Source organism: Plectropomus leopardus, chromosome 7 (genome assembly GCF_008729295.1).
Source record: "Plectropomus leopardus isolate mb chromosome 7, YSFRI_Pleo_2.0, whole genome shotgun sequence".
NCBI classification, from domain to species: Eukaryota; Metazoa; Chordata; class Actinopteri; order Perciformes; family Serranidae; genus Plectropomus; species Plectropomus leopardus.
Window position 1 is genome coordinate 35,063,592 of NC_056469.1, and position 25,541 is coordinate 35,089,132.

Below are 25,541 nucleotides of genomic sequence, written 5' to 3' on the forward strand. Positions count from 1 at the left end.
AGAGAGAAATATTACACTTTTTAATTCACAAAATTTGTCTGTTTTAGTTACAGGGATTTTTCTTTCTTTCTTTCTTTGTCTTTTTTAATTTAATTTCAAGAGAGAAGATTTTAATTTAAAATCTGTTAATTAGTTTAATTGTAGAGCAACAGTATGCCCTATTTAATACTGATATACTGATATAAAGTCACTGATATATATATATCTGAAATCTGAATCAGACTTATCATTTACTGCAGTAAAAGTACATAAATATTAATAACCAAATGCACCTATAGTATCACAAGTGACAGTACTCATAATGCAAAATGTCCAATTTTATAATAATTATTTTACTCTGTCTGAGAGTCCTAAGACTTTTTTCTTTGCAGAGACTGTATATACATATATATATACATATATATATAAGGATCAGTCTGCGTCAGATATCAGATGTTTAGACGTCTCTCACTCTGAGCAAAGTCTTGGACACAATTCATCAAAAAATATAAAATTAGTTTGAGGCTGCAGGTGGACAGCCGAACGGTGCGTTCAGGAGGGTTACAGGTCAGTGAGGTCACAGAGACCCTGATGACATCATCATGCTGATGTGAACTGATCCTGCATCAGTTTGTGGATTAAAATAAAAGTGAATGAAGCGAGCGCCGCACGTGCTGCTGAGGATCAGCTGGTTACATAACTCATCTGTTCATATCTAATCTGATCATGTGATCACACACACACATACACACACACACACACACACAGAGTTACTGCTGCACAGTTTTCAGAAGTACACAAAGTTCAGTCGTTAGTTGAATAATTTAAACCTTCTGTGTTGCATTTTAACTGTAAATTATCTTCACACTTCCTGTTTTACTGCAAGAAAACATTTTAGTTTTTTAGTTTCCTTTTTTCAACATAAAAGTTTAAATCAAAACTTAAACGTGTTGAATAGCTGAGTGACCGGCAGCACTCAGCTGTCCTCAGAGCTTTTCTGTTTCACCTCCAGCACAAGTTTTTTCATGAGTTTTAGGAGTCAAACCTCATGTTTGACTCGTGCACGCGCACCACAATATACGTGCACGAGCATGCACCGATGTGACTGACACTGGTGCTGCTGGTTTCTCACACACCGCCGATCTACAGGCGGAGGCGATGTTTCAATAAATGCAGCAGCGTGCAGACAAAGGCAGAGAAGAAGAATGTGAGCACGTCCAAAAAAAAGGTCGTATGATGAAGAAAATACGCTTCACTTCTCAATAACGAACACGACTCAGCTCTTCTTCTACTTTATGCTCATTTTAAAAGGTTCATCCGACCTTCGTCTTCTTCGTCTTTACAGTCAGTGAGTGGCAGGTGGGACTTCCTGTCCAGGTTTAGGACGTCTTCCTGGTCAGACACCTCCACCTCCTCCTCCTCCTCCTCCTCCTCCTCCTCCTCCTCCTCCTCCTCCTCGTTTCTCAGCTGACGATGCGTTTTCTTTGCGAAGAAGATATCCGTCTCTGAATCTGCAGGTTGTAGAGAAACAAGATGCGCCTCTTCTCCCTCTGACAGACAGACAGGACAGTCAGTGTGTGTGTGTGTGTTTGTGTGTGTGTGTGTGTGTGTGTGTGTGTGTGTGTGTGTGTGTGAGACACTGACATGGCATTCATCCTCTGCAGAAAAAAAAGAATATCCAAATGCCTAAATTAAAAACCAAATACCTGATCAGTTAACAAACACCTGAATAGTCGGGTCCAGCTCTACATTTGATAGGACGATGCAAATAAACACAGTTTCACTTCGTGTGTTCGAAAGAAGCTGTAGTACCTGATGTTTCACACGCAGAGATTATAGCTATAACTAGTTTCCAGCTGCGGTCCTTCATTAAGATTTTGGTAAAAACAAAGAAAAAAAAGGATGAGATATCAAAGTTACACACATTCGATAACAGCTAAAGTAAAAATAAGACAAAAAGCTGAATATTTACATTAAGATACATAGAAGCACTACATACAGTTACAGTAAAAGACAAATATCAATATTAGCTACAGTTAAAACACCCAACAATAAGACAGATCACATCTCTGATTTTGCTTTTTTTATTTTTGACATAAACAGATGTTTTCTTTTCACTGAAAGTAAACGAGTATTTAATCGTCCTCATGCTTTTCATCTTTTTAAGTCAAACGCTGATCTGTGCGTCTGTTTGTATCACGGCTGCTAAACATGAGCTCTCACATCGGTGTTTCTGTAAAGAGTTTGAATTTTAAAATGTTTAATGGGTCGTTTTTATCAGAGAAAACTCAACGTCTCTCTCTCTCTCTCTGTGAATGTCTCTCGACCACAGTTCAGCCTGTCAGCTGTTATAATGCTCTTACAATAATCTGCTCTCAGATCAGATTTACAGCAGCTCACAGGGTTTAAACACGGTGTGTGTGTGTGTGTGTGTGTGTTAACGAGATTTGAGCGGTTTGCTTCTTCATCACTTCGGCAGAGGAAGTGACGTCATTGTTTACTATGAAACTACAAATACTATGAGTATTACTGTATCTAATCCAACTACCAACCGCACACAGAGAGCAGCACACTCTCACCTGTCAGCTGAAATTAATCAGCACTTAATCAATAAATTAACCCCTCCAAACCTGGATGGACATCAGATTTTCTTGTGCTGCATTCAGACGCCTTTTACAAGTATGAAAATCCCTTAAAACCTGAACAAAAAGGTTTTTAATTTAAATTTAAATTTTAATCCAAAACATGGGAAAAAACAAAGAGCAAATAAATAAAAATTGGTAGAAGGTGACAATAAAAAAAATACCCTAAAAAATAATGTTTAAAAAAAGGAGAGAAAAAAGGGAAATAAAAGAAAATTATCCCCCAAAAAAGGGAAAAAATATCCATGAATGATATTTATGATTATTAGGAGTCTATACTCAAATTATGTTACAGAATTCATCATATCTTTTAAGTTTGAAGTCTTTTGGTCATTGTAGATATTTTAGGCCTTTTTTCTTTCTTTTTTTTTTTTTTTTTACCATTTTTTGTGCAAATTTTCAAGTATTTTTCTTAAACATCTAAAAAAAAAAAAAGATTTAAAAAAGGTCCTAAAGGTTCAGTGATGTGATGACAGTGTGTGTGTGTGTGCGTGTGTGTGTGTGTGTGTGTGTACCTGTGGGTGGTAGAAAGCAGCGATGACTCGGCGGAGGCGGTTGGTGTAAACCTGAAGGCAGCTGAAGAGCGCCACCAACAGGACACAACACACACAGCTGATGTACACACCTGCAGAGAGGGAGGAGGGGGGAGACACACACACTGAGGGGGGACAGAGAGAGAGAGAGAGAGAGAGATTATTATCGCTTTATATTTGTGTGTATTAGTATTATATTATCTTGTTAACCCTTTGAAACCTGAGGTGACGTCACTTTTCTTTTGCTGCCTTTCACACGTATTAAAACCTTGTAAGCAAACTGACACAATTTCTTTCAAAAACTTGGGCAAAAAGGCAATCAGCAACTTGATGAGAAATGTCCCACAAAATTTAAGAAATTAATGTATTTAGAAAAGTAATTTAAAATTTTGAAGATTGTCTCTGGAAAAAAGAGAAAAACTACATTTACTATTATTGTAATTACATATTTAGAATTATGTTACAAAAGTATTATAACTTTAAAGGATTTTTTCCTTTTTTTAAACTTTCTTTTTCCTTTTTTTAAAAATTAATTTTAAGGTCATTTCTTTGTACTTTTTACTAATTTCTTGTAAATTTTTGGGTCATTTCTTCTTTCTTTGCTCTTCGCCTTATTCCCATGTTTTTGAAAGAAAACAAGTCACTTTGCTCAGGTTTTAAAAGGTTAAACTGCAATTTTTCTTTGGAGTTTATGAGTAAACTGAGACAATAAGAGAGAAAGACAGGAAGTAAACAGTGAGACTGTCACCCTCTGCTGGTTCAGTTTAATGTAAAATATGGCCAAAAGTAAACGGACAGCTGATTCTGTCAGTTCTGTTCTGTGAGTGTTGGAGAGTGACGAAGCCACCAGCCGATCTGGGTTACAGGATCTCAGATTTGTCTTTGCAGGGATTAAAGGACCAGGACTCCCTGAAAAACATCTTGTATCAAATAGGACGTTCTGGATCGACATCGGTTTTTTATGTACTGCGTTCACATGTATTTCGCAGGCATTTTAAATTTTCTAAAATCTGGGAAAATTCATTAGATTTCTTCTGAAAACATGCGAAAAGGCAACTAAACAACTTAAAAAGAAATGCTGTTAAAAATTATTATAACTTATCTTTAACTTAACTTTATTTAGAATTATGTTATGTAATGTTAATTATTATGTTCAGGTCATTTTAATGTTTGTGTTTTGTTTTGGTTTTTTTCTCTCTTTCTTTGCTAATTTTTAAATAATCTTAAATAAAAAATCTTTTTGTAAGTTATTTCTTATTTCTTGCTACTTTTGGGGTCATTTCTTGTCAAGTTGCTCATTGCCTTTTTTCCATTTTTTGAAAGTAATCAAGCCAAGTTGCTCAGGTTTCAAAGGGTTAATTCAGTAAGTTGGAGGATGAGGTCAGCATCACTCAGAGTGAATCAGTAAACAGTTTTTGACCTACCCTGGTTGTCGGTGTGAATGCTGAAGCTGGACGAACTGTTGAAGGCCGAAACGGTCTTCCTCAGCAGGCGGGCCATCATGGAGGCTCCGCCCACACTGATGTCCACATCGTGACGACCTGCAGAGAGGACTCAGTTACCCAGAAACCCTCCGACCAAACAGAATTTTTGCATTATTTTCCCTATATTGTTTATACAGCAGTTTTTGAGAAACACAAATATATGAATCAGCATAAATTTAAAAACGTGTACAGAAATATGTACGTGGGTCTGACGCTGCACACAGAACCTTTGCTGTTACACTTTTAACTGATAAACTCTGACCAGAAAAATCACAACGAAAAACATTTAGATTTGGAGATAGATTTGTGTGTGTGTGTGTGTGTGTGTGTGTGTGTGTGTGTGTTTTCACCACACTCTGTATATGTGTCTTCATTGTAAGGAAAATCCTTAAGTAGTAGTAGTACTATTAGTAGTAAACCTTCTGAATGACCTTTTCCCCCCCGAGTGACCACTGAAAGGATATTCTGCGGCCTATTGGTGTTAGTAAATAACATAAGCTCAGACTTATCAGCGTTGTAAGTGCGTGTGTGTGTGTATGTGTGTGTGTGTGTGTGTGTTTACTGGTCAGGTTGAACTGGGTGAAGGTGTGTCTGCTGATAACGTCCAATACGTGGAACAGAGAGAAGTCGACGGTCATCAGGACGACTGACAGCAAAAAGACCGACAGCACCTGAAACACACCCGAGGTCTGTCTCACACACACCCACACACACACACACACACACACACACACACACACACACAGAGGTTAAAATCGGTCAGACGGCTGTAGGTGTTCATTAAAAACTTATCAAATTGATTAAAACACTCAACTTTCCATGTTAATGTTTAAATCTTGGAACATGATAGCATTAATAAAAAGTGCAATATTTCAAAAGTAGCATAAAATGGAAAAATTAAGCCTGAAATTCGGCATGTCAGCCCTCGCCGTCTTCAGTCTTCAGCCGTTAGTGTTTGGCTTTTATAATACTGTTTCTCTGTGAGAAATCCTTCTTGCCTCTGATTTTGCCTCATTTGTCGGCACATTTTGTAAACTAAGGTGATAAATGAAGCTGTTTTTTTCTTGCTTTTGCTCTTTGACGTCTTTAAGTGTTTGAATGCAATTTTAATATTTTCTTAATGTATTGTATTTCATGAATTTCTGTGCCACTGTAAAGCACTTATTATCTGCTGTTTTTTTCTGTAAAGCACTTTGTAACCCTGTTAAAAAAAGTGCTATACTTTTTGTTACAGTTATTTTTGAGTAAATGATCAATGCCTGACAGACTGACAGTGTTTTAACAGTTAAAAGTTAAGGTCAGATATAAAAGATCAGTATCATTAACATCAATATTATTGATGAACGCACCACTTCTTGGAGCTCTATGGGGTGGATCTTTGGACTCCAGGGGTCGATGAAGTTCTTCTTCTCTGATTTTTCCAGAGGCAGCAGGCAGCGTTTCCCCTAAACGCATTAGACGAAATAAGAGAACAAATAGAGATTATTGGGAGATACTGGAGGTAAATTAAAATTTCTATCCTGTCGCTCAGATGATGATGTTTTTACCACTTGCTTCCTGCGGGAGTCAATCTGTCTGAAGTAGGTGGTGATGTAGACGTTGTCGAATCGAACGTCCCTCCTGTACTGTCTGAGGTAACCAAACGCCCTGAGGAGGAGGAGGAGGAGGAGGAGGAGGTGTTTGTTGCTTCAGCAGAGAGAAAAAGCGATGTCATGTTTCAGATCTTACTGGGTGAAGATGGTGATGAAGGTGAAGGAGAGCAGCAGCTGCAGGACGTTCAGCAGCTGCTCCATGTTCGCCTTCAGTGTCTGGAAGGATCCTCGAACAGCTTCAGTGAACTCCTGATCCAGCACAGCTCCACCCAGCACCTCCTGCTGCTGCGCCTCCTGCAGGAGGTCAGAGGTCATATAGGTAAGGCTTCATTTAACCGATAGAGTTTTTGTTCTGAGTGTTGTTGACGGAGAGACAGTGACCTGCAGGACGACTTCGGTGCTGAACTCTCGGGACAGCAGGTCCACTGAAACGTTCAGCTGATCAAACAGCTGACCGAAGTTTCCCTCCACGGGGATCTGCTCTCTGCACCACGGCGTCATCACTGACACAGACGAAAAAAAGAAGCAGAAGAAAACGCAGAAAAGAAAAATTATATAAAAAAGCATGCAGCATCATTTTCAACCAGAGTTCATTCAGAGATATAGAACGGCGTATCGTCTGCATGTTGTCTGATACTCGTGTTTGAAGCCTCCTGCAGACTGTGAGATTTTCATAAGTTTAGTGCGGCTTCACTGTGTGATATGGATCTAATCAACTCTAAAAGGAGAATTTGCCAACTGTTATGTAGATGTCCAATCAGTGTTTATGGTAAATGTATTCTGCAGAAGTACATTTACCATAAATTCTTCCTGCATCCAGCGCCATATGATGTGACAAGGGTACATCATCAGTAATAATAATAATAATAATAGTACATTTTATTTTGAATGCACTTTATATTTGGAACAAATCTCAACAAGATAAAAGCATTAGCATAAAAACAGATAAAAACAACCTAAATAAAAGCATATTTAAAGTAATAAAAAATAAAAGCCAGAAGAGCAACCAGCATGAAGTCACTTAAAAGTCATAATTTCAACTAAAAAGGAATATTTTGAGCCCTTTTTAAGCAGTAGCAATAGACGTTTTGACATCTGCATGTGTACATGTGACTGTACGACCTTTCACCTCTCAGGATGTCACAAACAAAGTGGAACTTCATGGAGACGCAGAGGAGGTGGTTGATGACGGGGACAGGGATCGCCTCCAAACACTCCTCCCACTTCTTGCCGAACCAATCAACACAACGCTGCACGCCCTCGTCCACCACACCTGCAACACACACACACACACACACACACACACACACACACACAGTGTTGTTAAATGTAACATCCCCATGGTGTCAGATGTGTCTTGTGTATAATAAAGACAACGTCCTCTCACCATCACACTGCATCATGGTCTTGGAGGTGAACTGCTCCTGTGTGCTGTTGCCGGTGGCGACTGTTTGTTTTGGTTTGAATTTGTCGTATCCGTACTGAAGGACGACCTCGTCTCTGATGTTCTGAAACTTCCTGCTGACGCTCCGAGCCTCCAACTGAAACTCTGCTTCATCATCCTGATCAAGGAACACGAGACGGATCAATGACCTCGGATTATTATTATCTGAATTTATCGATCTGTCATATATTGTCTTTAAGGAGAGTGTTGACACACTCTGCCTCTCTCCTGCTGCTGTGGGATTTTTTCCACTTACTCCTGTTACTGTTACAGTGTGTGTGTGTGTGTGTGTGTGTGTGTGTGTGTGTATATAAGGGATTTTTATTTTTATGAGGTACTTTGTGTTACAGTTTCGCTTTTATAAAAAGTGTTTTACAAATAAAGACTGATCGATTGATCCGATACAAAATACACACCAATGTAACATACCCGCGGTCTGCAGAAACATAAAATACCAGCTGTTGTTTTTTCTGGTGATTTGGCTGAAATACCTGCAGAACTCTGACGTTCCCATCAGCCTCAGGTGTGAGATGATGTTTGCATGAATCTGAAAGTGTCAGTGTGTCTGAGTCCAGCTTCATAAAGCAGCCGTTCGCTGTGAGTGTGGACGAGACGTCCTCTCACCATGAGCTCCTGTGTGATGAGCAGAAACGGTCTGATGGCGTCTCTCCACAGTAACTTGCTGTGATGAACCTGCAGATCCAGATTACAGCTCAGAGACAGAGCAGCTGTCTCCACGTTACGCTGGATGTTAAAAACTGGACCTGAAATACATAAAACAGACACATTTTAATATCATTGCCATTAAACTGCCTAAGATTACAGCACAGTTTAATACAGTACATCAGTTATCAATTATCTGTGATTAAATGAGAAAACTACGTGAAGAAAATACACCAGTGTTTTATATCATATGAGGCTGAAGCAATCACGAGTTTCTGTGTTTGGTGAAGTTTACCTCTGTAGAGCACCGACAGGCTGAACAGCATCACGTATGTTCGACCGCGGGAGCCGAGCATGCTGGGAAACATCAGGAGGACCGAACACCTGGAGGAGGAGGACAAAGCTCCACCCACCGTACACACAGCTGGAGCAGATGTGAGCCAACATGTTTATTTCAGACAGCTGTTTCATTACTTTAGATTAAAAAAAAACTGATGTGAGAGTTTCATCACCTCACCGATAAAGAAAATGGCTGCTGTCAGCTTCAGGTCAAAGGTCAGCGGGAGGCTGTGAGAGACTCCCATGAAGAGAACTGAGGGACAGGACAGGAAGTACATGAAGGGTTAATAACAAATCACTTGTTTCTGCAGCTCAGTGGACAGAATAAGCAGCTGTGTAGACCGTGTTTAATTTAAGCAATCATTCCATCAATACACTGAATCTGAAAAAGGTGAAATAAAAACAAGAAATCCATTTTATAATTTAATTATAATAATCTCTGTGATCGAATAAATCATTAAAAAATATTATAATCAAAAATGCATTTAAAAATAAAGATTTTAAGAATAATAAATATGAGATAATAAGAAGTTTTAATATGATTAAAAATAAGTTAAACATTTAATAATCATAAAAACAAAATAAAATTTGAAAAAAAATTGAATACCAAAAATTAAATAATATTACAATAAAAGTAAAATAAATTTTAAAATACATTTTTTGGAATAACAAATACTAGAAACTTGAACTTTTTATTATACTTAAAAATACACTGAACATTTAGGAATTATGAAATAAAATAAACTGAATAATTATCATAATTACAAATGTGCTTTGAAACAATAATTCAATTTTTAAAAAATTAATTACATATTTAAAAAATTGGATGGCGAACAAATTTTAAGAGGAAAATGAAATCAGCCAGTTAAAGAGGAACTCAGAGACATCAACACATGTCTCCAGGTTCTCACTCATCATTTATATTTATCCATGTCTCTATCCTGAGACAGTGGACATTACCTGCACCGCTCACCGCTCCAAAGAGCGCCCTGAAGACCAGGTGAGACACCTGAGACTCTCCTGATTGGCTGAAGAAGAATCGATGGACGGCAGGAGGCAGGACGGTCAAACTGAACCTCTCCACAGCTGCAGGACAGACAGAATCAGCTGGAGGACAGACAGAATCAGCTGGAGGACAGACAGAATCAGCTGGAGGACAGACACAAGCAGCTGCAGGACAGACACAAGCAGCTGGACAGACAGACACAAACAGCTGCAGGACAGACACAAACAGCTGCAGGACAGACACAAGCAGCTGGACAGACAGACACAAACAGCTGCAGGACAGACACAAACAGCTGCAGGACAGACACAAGCAGCTGCAGGACAGACACAAGAAGCTGCAGGACAGACACAAACAGCTGGACAGACACAAACAGCTGGACAGACAGACACAAAGCAGGCGACTAAACTGCGATGGTTAGCTTAGAGAGCTCTCCTCACATCATTCGTCCAAAAACAGTTTGAGAAGCTGATGAACTCTGAACTCACAGCTGTGAGGAGCTGAAGGTCTCTGCAGCTCACTGAGAGACATGATTCATCCAACCTGTCCACAGGACACACCGCAGGACACACCGCAGGACACACCGCAGGACACACCACAGGACACACCGAAGGACACACCGCAGGACACACCGCAGGACACACCGCAGGACACACCGCAGGACACACTGCTGCTGCTGTTTGGGTTGCTCAGGTTGTCAGTTGGTCAGGTTGTCAGTTGCTCAGATTGTCAGTTGGTCAGGTTGTCAGTTGCTCAGGTTGTCAGTTGGTCAGGTTGTCAGTTGCTCAGGTTGTCAGTTGCTCAGGTTGTCAGTTGCTCAGGTTGTCAGTTGCTCAGATTGTCAGTTGCTCAGGTTGTCAGTTGCTCAGGTTGTCAGTTGCTCAGATTTCCAGAAGCCTCTCAGAGTGACATCAGGTCTGTTTGGTTTCCAGGAGACAGAGGTGAGACAGAAACACAAGATGGAGAGTGAAAAGAGGAAAAGACACCTGATGAAACGTGACATCACAGTCCAGGTGGAGAGGGGCGGAGTCAGACGGGTTGTCAGAGGAGTCCTGCACAGGTGAGTTTACACAGGTGAGAAATACTGCAGCTGTCAGCTAGCGGGGAGCTGAAGGCTAACGGGCTCTGTCTCAATCTGCAGTGATTCATTCGTTCATTCTCACATAAAAACAAGTTTACAGGTAGCCATTCACGTTTAAAGGGACAGTTCGCCCAAAAATCATGTATGAAGCCTCGCACAGTAACAACGAGAGCTCGCAGTCTCTGCACGCGAGTGTTTACGTGCTGCCTGGAAGCTTCCCGACACACAGAGAGAGACTTTAGCGGCCAGCAGGAAGCAGCAAGTCCGATTTAAACGTGTGTGTGGAGGCTGCAGGTAACATGTAAACACCGGCGTGCAGATACAGCGAGCTTTTGTTAGATTTTAAACATTTGTGAAAGCATCTGAACATAGTAAAAGAAAACTGATGTCAGTCCAGGTTTTACAGAGTTAGCAAAAGAAATGAGATTAGAATTACTATTAAAAGAAAGTACTTCTTCACAAATCACAGACTTTGGTTAAGTGTTAATGACGGTAACGAAAAAGGTGTTTGTATATTTGAAGTAGACCTACAGTGCTTGAATCTATAGCAAATCATCAGATTTCAGATGCTCTTATGTTTTGTTCGTATAAATCTTAAATAGAAAAAAACTACAGCAGTTACATAAATGAAGTACAGTACAAGTAGAAGGAAATACTGAAGTACCTCAGATTTCTCCTTCAGTGCAGTAAGCTGTAAGTTAGACCTGAGACCAAAGACTGCCTGGTTTCTAGCCTCGGTGATGACGCCATGTTTCCTCCTCAGGTCAGCGAGGCGCTCTGACGCCAGGTGGAGGAAGGTCAAAGGTCATCTGTTGGAGGGTGGGCGGAGCTTGGTGGCGTTCGTTTTGGGGCTGCTGCTGGCGTCTCTGTACGGACTCACAGCTCTCTTCCTGCAGAAACAGCCTCTGTGGTTGTGCGTCTACACCACGCTGACCGTGGCCGTCCTCGCCGCCTTTGGTATGGGACTGTCCGCCGGCGTCCGCGCCGACGTCTCCGTGCTGCTGCCTTCACTGTGCTCAGGTCAGTTCATCACCTGTGAAAAGTTATTCATTATATTTACTCCAGTACTTCAGTGCTGTATAATTGTTTAATTCATCCAAAAAAGGAAATAATAAGGACAAATCTATTGTGTTCAAAGTATTTTAACTTTTAATTACCTGTGTCACACTAAAAAGACACGCTATCCTTTTTTTTTTTTTTTTTTTTTTTTAATTTTTATTAAAAACAAGCTGACTATCTGGAAAATGTAATCTGCTTGAGTTTATAGAATTGTATTTTGGGTATTTACCTGTCTCACACTTTAAAGGAACTTTAACATTTTTTGTATTAATATTAAAAACAAGCTGACTGTCTCTTTAAACAGTAAAAATTCATTCAAACTACCTGACCTCATAGAATTGTATTATAGTTAATTATCATACTTTATCACAACTTTATTTTTTTTGTATAAATTTTAAAAACAAGATGACCGTCTTTTTAAACTGTAAAAATTCAAACTACTTGTATTTTAGGAAATGACCCGTGTCACACTTAAGACATTTTATCCTGTTTTTTTTTATGATTATATTATTTGAATTTACCTCGTTTTATTTTTCTAATTGATGATATTTCTTGCTTGCTTTTTTGTATTGTATTAAAGTTATCTAATCTGCAGATGATTATTTTAACTTTTGTATGCATTAAATTTTATTTGGGGCGGCTCCCAAATTAAGGCGGGGCTTTGGATGGAGGCGTGGCCGTGCTCAGCCTATCACAGTAACGCTCCTCTCGTGTTTCAGCTCACGGCAGGAAGTTCCTCCTCTTCCTGTTCATGTCGGTGCTGCTGACCGGCCCTCTCACCAACACGTTAGAAAACACAGAGCGAGCCGCCGCCAGTCTACTGTGTGGAGCCGAGCTGGCGGCCAATCAAACACAGGAACTGATGCAGAGAGCAGCCACGCCCCTTTTCTGTAAGACCCGCCCACCTCCACCCTCATAACAACGTAGTGAAAATACAGTTAGTAACAGTAGTTTTAAACGTGTCTTTGTGTGTTTGCAGCCGTGTTGGGCAGAATCAGAGAGATCAGCAGTAACGCTCACGCTGTAGCGGGAAGAGTTCAGGACTTCATCGACACTCTGACTGACAGCGTCCGCCATGTTGGTGAGATGTTTATAAAGTGTTTTGTAGTTAAACAAAAATGAGATGAATCACAAAATACATAAAGAGAAATTTTAGAGGTTCCTGAAAAGGATTTGCTGCCCTCGTGGAGGTTTCAGAAGTTTTAAGGGGTTTTTGAAAAGGTTTTTGTTTAAGTTTGATGAGGTTCAAGGAGACTTTAAGGATGTTAGGGAGTCTCTCTCACTAAAAAGATTATTGTCTCTAACCCTCCGAAACCTGAGAGAATCGGCTGATTTATTTCAAAAACACAGGAAGAAGTTATGAGCTCCAAGAAAATTATCTAAAATTTACAAAGAGGAAAAAGTTTTTTTAAAACATACATACATAGATAAAAAAAAAAAGTTAACAATAATTAAAATACTAAAATTATAAAGATAATTTTCTGGAAAGTCTTTTTTTTTTTAAAATTATTTTTAACTTCTAAAATTTTCTTAGTCCCTCCCTCTGTCTCTCTCTCTCTCTGACATAATACAGCCATAACCTCTGACCTCTGACCCTGCAGCGCGCACTCTGAGGAACGTCCTCCACTTCCTGGTGGACATCAGTGACGTGTGCAACGCCAAACTTGGTTCTCCGTACAGGAAGTGCCGGGCGGTGTTCGCTGAAGCTCGAGCCGACTGCTCAGACCTGCTGGGAGAGTTCAACTTCCTGTGTGATATCGTGGACAGCTTCCTGCCACTCTGTGGCCTCGCCCGCGGTGCGTATTATGTCGATGATGTCATTGTGATGTCACCAGAATATAAAGCCTTAAATCTGACTCTCTTCCTGTTGGTTCGAGTGAGGTATCAGATATCAAGTCTGCAGCTGGATCCTGTTCATGGACATTTTTTACTACATTTATAGATCAAAAATCATAAAAATAATCGACTGACTTTTCAATAATTACAACTATTTTTGGTTTCAGTTCAGATATTCATCTCTAAGATTGATTTAGTAAAAGTGCACGTCTGTTTTAGCTGCCGAGCTTTTCTGCGTCATCCCCGCCTACATCGCCAACCATCTGAAGAAACGTCTGGCAGCTCGTAAGTTCGTTTATTAAATTCTGTTTTTAACTTTATTGACTTTGTTAACTTTAATCCCGTCGCTGTCCTCCTTCAGCCACTGTCGCAGCGTTTGAGCGAATGAAGCGGGAGTTTGACTTCAACATCTCGGCCTCGGTGACCTTTGACCTGGACACCAACATCAGCCGCTCTCTGCAGCAGGTGTCTCACGACATCATGGACGAATTTTCATCTGAACTGCAGGTGTTTCAGAAGCTGAGCGAACCTCTGGTCTACGGCGGCCTCGTCCTGCTCGCATGCTCCTTCCTGAGGTCAGGACTCACACTTCAGTGTACTTCATTCACACGCTTCAGTTTACTTCATCCAAATACTTCAGTTTACTTCATCTACTCGCTTCAGTTTACTTCATCCAAATACTTCAGTTTACTTCATCTACTCGCTTCAGTTTGCTTCATGTACACGCATCAGTTTATTTCAGTTTACTTAACTGAACTGAACAATGTATAAAGACTACAGTTGTCATTATATTTGTGTGTGTGTGTGCGCAGGGCAGTGTGGTACAGACGCAGATTTCTCCGTGAGCTCGATTTTGATAACATCTACATCACCGCTCAGTTCGAAGAGCTCGACCAACAGGTGACCTCAGGGGGCGGAGCCTCAGTCCTGCCAATCACACGCAGAGAGGCCAGGACCTACATCACACCACGTCTGTACACCTGTGGGTCTGTGTGTGTGTGTGTGTTTGTGTGTGTGTGTGTTTGTGTTTAAGTAATCATAATAGGAATATGATCGTCTCTGATTAACGTCAGCAGGTGACTGTGTCCTGATTGGCTGATGATGAATGATGTCATCACTTTTGCCTAAATGTGTGTTCAGTTCTGTTGCATGAAAAAAAAAAGTCCTGTGACCTGAAGCTGAACAGAGCTGAAGTAAACTGAAGCATCTGTTGTGCAGTTTCATTTCACCTGACGTCCCGGGAGCGGCGGGCGGTGCTGGTGGGTGTGGCCTCGGTCCTCAGACACCTGGTGATGGGCGGCCTGCTGGTGGCGCTGGACTTCCTTGTGTTCTGGATGCTGGATCAGGTGCACCACCAGGTGAAGGGGGACATCGTGGCCAGAGGTGAGATAATACAAATATGACTGTGAGTGTCAGCCACAGCGTTGGTAACCATGGTGACATGTGCCCTATCAGCTCCGGTCACGGTGGCGGTGCAGGTGAACGGGTCGGGTTACGCCTCAGACATCTACAAAGACCTGGTGGCTTCGTTTGACGTCCTGCAGCGAGGAAACGTCACGGTGATCAGCAGGAAGTGTCTGATTGAGCCGTCCGAGCCGGACTACAACAAATGCTTCGTCCTGGGTGAGAAAACGTGATCGCTGTAATAAACAGACATGACGCCTAAATATGGAAGAAGCACAAAGCAAAACATAAATAAACTGTTATTAAGATTTAGAATAAAGAAAAAGAAAAGATAAAGAAAAATAAGAAAGAAAGAATAAGAAAATAACTGAAAAAAATCAGATGATTCTCAAGACAAAAAGCAAAGTTAAATGGGCAGAAATGAAACAGTCACCTCCTCCTGCTGAGAGGCCTTTCAGCAAGGCATTTAACCTCCAGCAGCAGGTGTCTCCACTGGTTCCACTGGTGTTACTGGTGTTTACTGGTCCGGGTTTGTGTTGCAGGGTTCCTGCTGGGTCTGGCTCTGCTCATCTCTCTGACCGGAGGGTTCGTGCAGCGCTGCAGACGACTCGTCTGTGCCTCCTATCATCCAGAGAGAGAGCTGGTAAACACACACACACACACACACACACACACACACACACACATGCACACACACATTATTGTACTTCTGTCTTTGTGAGGACTTCAATTAACCCTGTGAAACCTGAGCAAATTGGCTTGATTTCATTTAAAAACATGAAAATAAGGCAATGAGCAATTTATCAAGAAATGATCCAAAATAAGTAAGAAATTGATAAGAAGCTACAAAAAATGACCTAAGATTAGAATAAAAAGAAGGAAAAGAACAAAAACAGGAAATTATCAGAAAAAAAGTCTAAAATGAAAAATATAAATAATAACAATATTTTTTTCTACAGCCTAATTTTAAATATGTAATCATGAATATAGATTTCGGGATATTTTCTGCTACTTATTTGATAGTTTTTGAGGTCATTTGTTTGTCACCTTTCAATGACTGATTGCAGGATATTTCATACCACACTACTGATAACCTCTTTTTCCTGTTTCTGAAAGAAATCAAACTACTTTGCTCAGAGTTAAGGGTTAAATATGTGGAAGGCAGCTCGAGACAGCTGATGGTGATCCAGGTTTCAGAGGGGTGAAATAATGCATTACAAAATGCCCCTTATCCTATACCATCACAATGAAATGCCTAACCCCAACCCCCCGATTGTCCCACCAACATTACAACCAAGTGTTAACTCTCAAACAGGCATTTGAAGAAGTGAGAACCACCCACACTGTCCTCACTGTCCAACAATGTCCTCACTCTCCAACAATGTCCTCACTCTCCAACAATGTCCTCACTCTGGTCCTAAAATACATGTTTCAGTCCCCACAATGTGGAATGTGCAAGAACACACACACACACACACAAGTTTTCTGGAGGGATTTTGGATGAAAGTCAAAAAGACGGTGTAATCTGATCCTTCAACTCTGACCTCATCACCCTGAAGATCAGGTGACATGCAGCAGGAGGAGAAGAAGCCCCCTGTAAGCCCCGCCCCCTCCTGTTCTCACTGTACAGGTGTGTTTTTTAGACAGACAGACAGACAGGCTGTTATCAGACCCTCGGAGAAGGAGCAGCGGTTTTGGGTGAAAGGTCACAGCGCAGAGAGGCATGGGAAGAATCTGCAGAATGAAGCAGGAGGCAGGTCTGAACGAGTCCCCCTGAGACCTGCAGAGTCTCAAAGACCCCGAAAACACACTAAGAAACAGGCAGCACACGACACAGCAGAGACCACCGCTCTGCAGTCTCGGCAGCTCCCCAGAGACGCCTCACAGAGTCCTCAGAAACCACTTTCAAACATCAGGTCGCTCTATTAAAAAAATCAGAAATGTCTCAGCTCTTAAAGACTTTAGTGGTGTTTCAATCTGTTGCTAGGAAACATCTGTAGCATTGCCCAATCAGGAGCAATCAGGATATGTACGCCAAATATGAGCGGAAACGACATTAGAGACGTCTCATGGTGGAGTAATGAATGCTGAGTTCTGGGGCCAGATCCAAAGATATTAAATATTTGGCTATGCAGGTATTTGTTAACTGGGTAGGTATTCAGTGTTCAACTTTATTTTTTTTTTTTTTTTGCAGAGGACGAATGTCATTTCAGTGTTTGTGAACTTACGGCTGCACCTGTCACACACACAGTGACAGAAATGATCATCTTACCCAGCAGTTATTAACATTTCGTTAACATTTCGTTGTCGGTTTGAGCAGCACTGGAACAAAAACACGTGAGCTCCCCTCAGCTCGGCCCGAGAGAATTTCAATATCCTCCATAAAATGAGGACATTTATCTTTTCAGACGCACAACAAAATTTAGCAGACTAATTTAAAACAGATTAACTGTCAGAGCTTTGTGTAACTTTTCAAACTATAAAGTGTTACAATGTTCGTACATCGACTTAGTAAAAACTCCCCAAATAAAACCTATAATGGGAAAAAAAGGTAGAAACCTCAGGAAGAGCGACTGAGGAGGGATCCCTCTTCCAGGGCGCACAGATGTCGTAAATAATTAAATTACAGTAGATGACAAAATAACATGAGTGTAGTCTTTCACTGAAGCAGAGCTTTTAAATAAAGTTTTAACGTGAACCGATGGGTTTGAGTCGCTGATTTTTGACCTTTACGTCCGTAACAGTAGCAGCAGGAGCAGTGATGGATCATAACTAAGTACATTAATTCAAATACTGTAGTTTATAAAATTTATGACAGGATAGTTAAGTATTTCTATTTTCTGCTACTTTATACTTCTACTTCACCACATCTAAACACTTTTTGCAATCTACATTTACCTGATTTGTTGTCCTTTAAAAACACAGAAACCTGCAGCGCAGCTGCATCACGAAGACGTTCAGTTAAAAAGCGCCGCGGGCTCAACACACAAAGCTGCTCTGTTCAGGCTTCAGCGTCAGTCCATCAGTCAGCAGTCGGTCTGCTGTTACGACATGTCAGTTTATCTCTGCATCATTCCTCACGCTCCATGTTAACACACACACACACGCACACACACACACACGCACACACACAGAGTCTGTGCTGCTCAGAGGCTCCTCGGCAGCATTCAGAGTCTGTAAGACGAGGAGATAAAAACCTGAATGTGTTGAGGAGAGAAAGTGAAATGTAAAACTGAAGAGGTGTGTTGTTGTTTGTGTGTTTGTCAGGAGAGGATCCGGTTCCTCCGGCAGCAGATCCTGGATCAGAGGAGGGAGGAGGGACGAGCCCTGAGGAGGTCTACAGCCAGGAGCCGAGCTGACCGAGGAGGAGGAGGAGGAGGAGGAGGAGGAGGAGGGAGTCGTCTTCAGACTCTCCTGCTGCGGTACAAACACGTTTTCTGATTTAATCTCAGAGTCACTCTGCAGTTTACCATCAACATACCAGCAGAGGAATCGAACCAGCAAACCGTGACGTTTTGATCTGTGATTTGTTACGTTAACCCTTTGAAACCTGGTTTGACATCACTTGAGTTGTGCAACATTATTTAACCCTTTGAACCCTTGGCAAACTGGTGAAAAAAGGCAGGGAGGGAATTTGGGGAAGTTGGGGAGGATTTTTCCAGAGATATATATTTGAAATTGTTTCTAAAGGATTATTAGGGTCATTATTTTTGGGTCATTTCCTTATCTTTTTGTATGTGCGTGTGTCCATATGTGCGCTTATGCGCACATATGGGCACATGTTCATACACGCTAACACACACACACACACACAGAAACATTAAAAAGCAAACAAACATGCAGTTGCACAAAGTGAAGAAATAAAGGCCCGTTGTGATTGGCTACCAAAAGAAACAAGAAGATAGAAAAATATGACTTCGTTCATTTGGAGAAGGACCAGTTTCCGTGCTGATAAAGTTATAAATTTTGTTATTTTTGAGTTCCTGACAAATTCTTAATTTTCTTTCCTGCTACGACAAAAATAGCTGTCAGTGGATCTGTGTGAATCATCATTTTAAAAAATGACAGTGTTTTGATATTTAAATTTTCTTGTACCTTCTATTGTTTTTTTCTGTCATTTCCCTTTAAGTTGCTCATTGCATTCGTCCCATGTCTTTGCGCAGGTTTCAAAGGGTTAATGAAACACTTGACCCACAGTCTGATGTCAGAGCTTCGGTCCTCTCCGTCACTGACTGTGAAGTTTTTCTGGCACCTCAAGTTTAATGAAATCTGTGTGTGTCTCAGGTTACCTGGAGGTGTCCACCTGTCTCAGCTGCTGGGTCTGTCCTCAGTCAGCTGTCTGTCCTGTGGAGAGGTGGTGAGACAGGACGAGGACAACATGGTCTCCTGTGATCTCCCACAGTGTCCAGGTAGAGATCGTGCATCCGCAGAGGAAGAATACGTGTTTCTGAAAAAAAAGAAAAGATGTCACTGTCAAACATTTAAAATAGTATTTCAGATGTTTGACATTTAAAATAATATTTCAGATGTTTGACATTTAAAATAATATTTCAGATGTTTGACATTTAAAATAGTATTTCAGATGTTTGACAGTGACACTCGGCCGCTGTGCGTCTCCGGTGTGTGAGCCTCATGGAAGCAGAGGTTTGGAGGTTTCTGTTACTTCACTAACTTCCGAGGTGCATGAGAATGAAGAAAGTCTTGAAGAGATCGAAGAGCTGCAGCAACAGTTTGTTTAAAGAACGACTTTATTAGAGCGACGCGTTTCGGCTGATCAGGGTCATGTGATCTGATGGAGACCAAAGCTGTGGAGCTGTGGAGTAGACCCCCATTTTAACACGGGGGTCAGTGGGACCTGACTCTGTTTCGGAGTCGGTCTCAAGTGGACGTTAGAGGAACTGCAGTTTTTGGCTCTCAGGGTGCTGCCCCACCGTACGCCACTTCACGCGACCAGAAATCCGCTCCCGTTCACTGTGTTTTGGGAAGCGACTGATTTCCCGCACAAAGCACGGTGGGATGTCGGCGACGTGAGCTGAGCTGGCGGCACGACCAGACGCCGGGACAATTTCAAAAAATTAAACGTATCTCGCACAAAAACAGCCACTCAAACTGCAGCACCAGTGACTTTCTGAAGAGCTCTGCATAAATCCAGGAAATAACTTCAGAGAAACTCTCTGTGTTAGAGAGCGGGCGGGACTGTGGATGGATACAAGCGACCAGCGGAGTAACGCGGAGTAACGCGGCGTCACAATAATGTTTCATCATAAGAGGCTTCATCAATGTAGAAGCTGCTCGCTAACTTAAATTTGCAAAGACGACGTAAAACGGTCTGAACGATCGGATGAGGAATAAAAGTTCAGTGAGTCATTTAAAGTCACTGAGGATCAGAGTCAGAGAGACTTTAACCCTTATTTAACACACAGGAATTCTTCTATTGTTGAAGAGTGTGTGTGTGTGTGTGTGTGTGTGTGTGTGTGTGTGTGCTGAGGGAGTGTCGCTGTTGACTCAGCTGAAGTCAGACAGATAACAGACTGTAACTGTAGCTGAGTGCTGACCTGAGGCCAGTTAACCCTTCAGTGTCCACAGCTGCGGTTACAGACAGACTGAGGGTGCGACAGAGAGACATCAAGTACTTCAGCACGATTTTGAGCTACCTGAACTCGATTATTTCGAGGTTCAAGGTTCGTTTTATTGTCATTCAGTCGATGTTGACGCATGAAAAGAACTGATCTAGTGACTCGGGTCCAGCAGCGTACGATAACGTGACAGTGTACTAAATAACTTTATAAATAAATCAAGAAAACTAGAAATGACTTCTGCTACGATCGGAGGCCGGCTGGAGGATCTCGTCTCCAGGAGAGAACCACAAACATTTTTTAAAGCCCTCCAGGACCCTCAAGGACCCTCCAGGACCCTGACTCAGCCCGTTCTCATTCCAAAGTCGTCAAATACTGCAAACGCAGAAGGATACGTAGAACGAAATATGTAGACGTGGAAGTCCACTGCAAAGCATCAAAATGAGACGACTTGGAATGAGAACGTGTTGGTTTATTCGCAGTCGTAGGTCTTCCGGTTTCCCCTTTTTGAATGACGAATATTGTCGAGCGCTCGGCAGGTTTCCATTTACTCTCAAACTGTGCAAACTGAAATTGTGAATTGACGGGAAATAATGACGGCTAGTGCGGTGGCTGCAATAGAAATGAAGCTGCTGATGTTTTGAACATCCATCGCCATGGTTACTGGGATGTTATCACCAGAGGAGAAGTCACATGACATCATTCAGTGGAAACACAGTCATATCGTAATTGTGTTTTATCAACATTTTGAAAATATCACTTAAGCAGCAGTCTGGCTTTGTTGTTTTTAGTTCTTTGACGTCATTTTGGTGTTTGGGCCTCTGATGACGGACAGAAAGTTCAACATTTTTATGGTTTAATTTCTAAAATCTGTTTTTCCTTTAAGATTAATAATTACGTTTTGATCTGGAGCTTCTGTTTGTTCCAACTCACATTGTTTCCTCCCCCAAAAATGTCTAAACAGGCCGAAGAGACTGAAGATAAGACGCAAGTTATTGAAATTCAAAATCACACACTGTGACTTCACACATCTGTACAGATGTGTAAAATGAGTTTGATAATTCCTGTTTATCGTGGCAATGCTTCTGTTGATGACTCTGTGACCGGACTTCAGATATCTGCTCTCACTGTTTGTAAACTGCTTTTTCTAAACACATTTAACCCTTTGAAACCGGACATATTGGCTTAATTTCTCTCAAAAGCATTGCAAGGTGACAGAGAGCAACTCCAGAGGAAATTATTCAAAAATTAGCAAAAAATTAGTCAAAAGTATACAAAAATTACCCTCAAAAAATTCCCCAAAACAAAACGAACTAACAAAAAAATGGCACAAAATGTAAAATAACAGTAATGAAGTAGCAAAATAAATATTTTTTTAAACAAGAAATCAAACAAGTAAATGACCCCAAAACTGCTTAAAATCAAGAAATAAATAAGAATTCTGGAAAATAAAATGATTTCAAATATCTAATCATGATATGAATAAAGTTCTCTGGACCATTTTCCATAACTTTTTAAAATGTATTTTTATAAATTCACTGATTATGTGTAATGTGCGTTTGTTGATGATACTTATTAAATATACGTTGCCTTTTTTTACCAGGATTTTTGAAATAAATCAAACCAATGTGCTCAGCATCCAAAGGTTATAGTGCTCCTGAATGCAGCACCAGAAAAGTGATGATTTCAAAGGGTTAACTGGTACTTCTGTTGTTTCTTACCTTTGATTTCCTGTTGACTCACTTTAAATGTCCAAATTATCACGTGAGTCTGAAGTGAAGCTGCAGTTCATTTTCCACTTCCTGTCCTCGGCGTGTTGTCCCAGCTCGCAGCTCTCTGAGTGTCTCAGTGTCTTTTTTTTCTTTTTTACGAGCTGCTGTTTTGTTTTTGCAGGCGTGTACTGTCGGCCATGTTTCCACAGTTTGGGAAACACGTGTGTCGTCTGCCCGCGACCTCTGACCTGCCAGGAAGACAGCGAGGACGAGCTGTGAGTGTAACAGTCCTCTGAGTGATTTTAAAGAAACAATGAAATAATTCTTTAACCCTTTGACATCTGAACCTTGATTTTTTTGAAAAATATGGGAAGAAGGCTGTAAGCAACTCAAGGAGAAAAGACCCCAAAATGAGTAAGAAATTAATGAAAAGTGAAAGAAAATTACCTGAAAATTAGTTTGAAAAAAAGAAATAAAGAAAGAAACAAAGAAAGAAAGAAAGAAAGAAAGAAAGAAAGGAAGAAACAAAAACAAAAAAGTTTTAAAAAAACAAACAAAGCAATCATGACTCAGAAAAATGCACAAATAATTATAATAATTCTATAACATAACTTTAAATATGTAATTATGATCATACTTTTTCCTAGTTTTTTCCTTTTTTTTAAAGTAATTAATACTTAATTTTCTAAATGTAGCGGGTTGTAGTAAAGAAACCTGCGTACACTTGCGAATTTTGGTGGCAGAGGGGTTTTATCAGACAGCAGATATAGTGAAACTTTACTTTTCAATAATGCTGTGGTTACGTGTGGTTAGTCAGGAAAAGATCATGTTTGGGCTGAAAGGACTCAGGTTTGGTGACAGAATCACATAAGGACAAACAGTGAGGGGTCGCTGAAAAACGCCCACTTTTGATACCTAAAAATCTGCTGGAAAAAAGCTGCACTGAAGCACTAAATCGCGACTGGTTTTGCTGTATGTCGGTTTTTAACTTAGTCTGCAACTTGGCAGGTTTCTCACTGAGACGACACGAAATCCAACATCCCCTCCAGCTCCTGATGACGGAGTCAGCTCAGATTCTACGTTACTTTAGAAATGTTGATGACACGCATTAAATATAGAAATGTGATATATCGTGGTTTGCAGAAACGTATGCCAACATTTTCTTCTGGCGACTGGACTGTCACCTGACTTTTCTCCGTCAGAATTTTTCCGGCTGCTAGAAGTCGCCGCCTATCAATAAATATAAATACGGGTCGCAATTAGCAGCTTTTAGGTCGTGTTTTCGGGGAGGACGGTCTCATAAACACATAATTCATAAAACTGCTGCCTCAGACTTTGTGCTTGTTTCTCTCAGCGGCTCCAGTGACGACGAAGAGCAGAGGACGATCTCCATGGCAACACGTCGAACTGAGCGCTCAAACAGCCGAGTGAGAACTGTGAAGGACGACGGAGAGCGTGACGCCATCAGTGATCGCCGTGACTCTGAGCTCGGGTAGGACTCACTGCAGGTTATTGATCATCTGATCACTCGATTATTGGTGTGTTTGTTTGGAGGTTTTACCTCCAAATCTTCTGCATTTTCTGTTTTCCCGCCCTGGCTGCTGTCAGTGAAGCAGACATGACGAACCAGGAACGACCCGACGACTCCTTCTGCTCCTTCAGCCTCCAGGACCGGGGCCTCCAAACCGTCGTCACACACAGACTGGACTGTCTCCAACACCTCCAGGACCCCCCAGGACCCTCCAGGACCCTCCAGGACCCTGACTCAGAACTGCCTGTTGGTTTGAGCAGAGGGTTCACTTTGTAATAAAAGTAATTAAAGCATGAAAAAAAATATGAAATATGAATTCATGTCTTTTAATATTTTATTAAGGGTCTTCATCAGCATCACCAACTAGCTGATGGTGGTCCAGGACCGGACCAAAGCCTCGTCCTATCCGGACCCGTGGCCAAGATGTTATAAAATGTAAGAATGAGAACAATATTTTTTAAGGAGTAGTGCTTAATTGAAAAATAATCGAAAGCACTTCCCCACCGGGGCTGCCAACTCCCACGCATCTGCCGTGTGTCTCACGCTCTCATGACGGCGACGAAAATCTCACACCAAAACGCAGCGAGGGCAGAAGGGTTGAACAATCATGTAAAAAAGCAAACAACTTTGACCGTAGAACAGCTGAGTGTTTGACAGCCACAGCATTTCATCATCGCGGATCAAACAGCTGATGGTCCGACAGCCCGCTCCAGCACGCAGAGAGAAAAGGACAAAAAAGATATAAAACTGTGGCCACTACAATAACTGTTGGAAAAATGTAACTGTTTAAAAATGGCGGGCATGGGTTTGCGCTGTTCAGGGTTTTCCGTGCTTTCTGCACATTGATGATGCAATGACGCAGTGACGATTCTCTCTGACCAATCAGTGGTCTGCAGTGTTTCATGTCACCTTTTAGTACCTCTTAGTACACGGTCGGCTTTTTTTGGAGTAGAGTAGAGTAGAGTAGAGTAGAGTAGAGCTGGAGAGTTGGAGACGAGTGAAGGTGTGAACGAGTTGAGGAGAAAAACAACAACACTGATGGAAACTGTAAAGTCTCAGCTGCCGAGGACAGCTGATCATAAGCAGAGAAGATGATTGGCTGCAGTCTGCTGCAGGACCCTCCGGATGAGAAAGATTGTGACAATAAATTTAAAAATAAAATAAATAAACAATAAACCTGATTCTGACTTCTTACTTAAATAAAAGTAAGAGTAAATGGATACTTTATTGTAGAGTACTCTGTTGCTGCACAGACTACAAAACAGTTATTCTATTAATAATAAATATGTATAATTATAAGAACAAACTTTATCATAAAGCACCAAGTTTAAAATGCTCAACAACAGTTAAATAATGTCAGCTGTGATTGGTCACTTTCAGGTCTCAGTTCATTTATTTGAATCTTACCTGTTGAACTTCCTGCACCCCTTTCACCGCCACTCTCCCATCATGCTTCAGTGCTGCACTCAGCGTTGAGCTCTGAAACACACAGATAACATTCAGAGGAAAACTGCCTCAGGTGTGTTTGACTTCCTGCTCCTATCAGCTGCTATCTTCAGGAGAAAAATACTCCTGCAAGTAAAAGTACTCAGGATATCAGTGAAGTAAAAGTACAAACGTATTACCAGCAGAATATATCTATAGTATCAAAAGTACTAAATAT

At 41.1% G+C, this 25,541-nt stretch overlaps 2 protein-coding genes across 2 annotated transcripts; one reads left to right on the top strand and one right to left on the bottom strand.

The window, feature by feature from the left end:
* Nucleotides 1-1,442: 1,442 nt before the first annotated feature.
* Nucleotides 1,443-10,252, bottom strand: dcst1 (DC-STAMP domain containing 1). Its single transcript, XM_042489988.1, has 15 exons — nucleotides 10,168-10,252; nucleotides 9,637-9,762; nucleotides 8,855-8,929; nucleotides 8,633-8,761; nucleotides 8,299-8,438; nucleotides 7,618-7,792; nucleotides 7,360-7,503; nucleotides 6,606-6,733; nucleotides 6,367-6,521; nucleotides 6,186-6,285; nucleotides 5,988-6,083; nucleotides 5,201-5,327; nucleotides 4,579-4,695; nucleotides 3,137-3,246; nucleotides 1,443-1,529 (listed from the first exon to the last, which is right to left on the bottom strand). Exons 1-15 carry the CDS (start codon nucleotides 10,208-10,210, stop codon nucleotides 1,443-1,445), a joined length of 1,752 nt encoding a protein of 583 aa, XP_042345922.1. The 5' UTR covers nucleotides 10,211-10,252.
* A 386-nt stretch (nucleotides 10,253-10,638) lies between these two features.
* Nucleotides 10,639-24,154, top strand: dcst2 (DC-STAMP domain containing 2). The gene is made up of 17 exons (XM_042489989.1): nucleotides 10,639-10,739; nucleotides 11,524-11,780; nucleotides 12,539-12,709; nucleotides 12,799-12,900; nucleotides 13,421-13,615; nucleotides 13,875-13,940; nucleotides 14,017-14,230; nucleotides 14,468-14,625; nucleotides 14,874-15,038; nucleotides 15,111-15,278; nucleotides 15,602-15,702; nucleotides 18,327-18,430; nucleotides 18,654-18,662; nucleotides 19,344-19,468; nucleotides 22,529-22,622; nucleotides 23,702-23,839; nucleotides 23,956-24,154. The coding sequence occupies exons 1-17, from the start codon at nucleotides 10,639-10,641 to the stop codon at nucleotides 24,152-24,154; spliced, it is 2,367 nt and encodes a 788-aa protein (XP_042345923.1).
* Nucleotides 24,155-25,541: the final 1,387 nt, after the last annotated feature.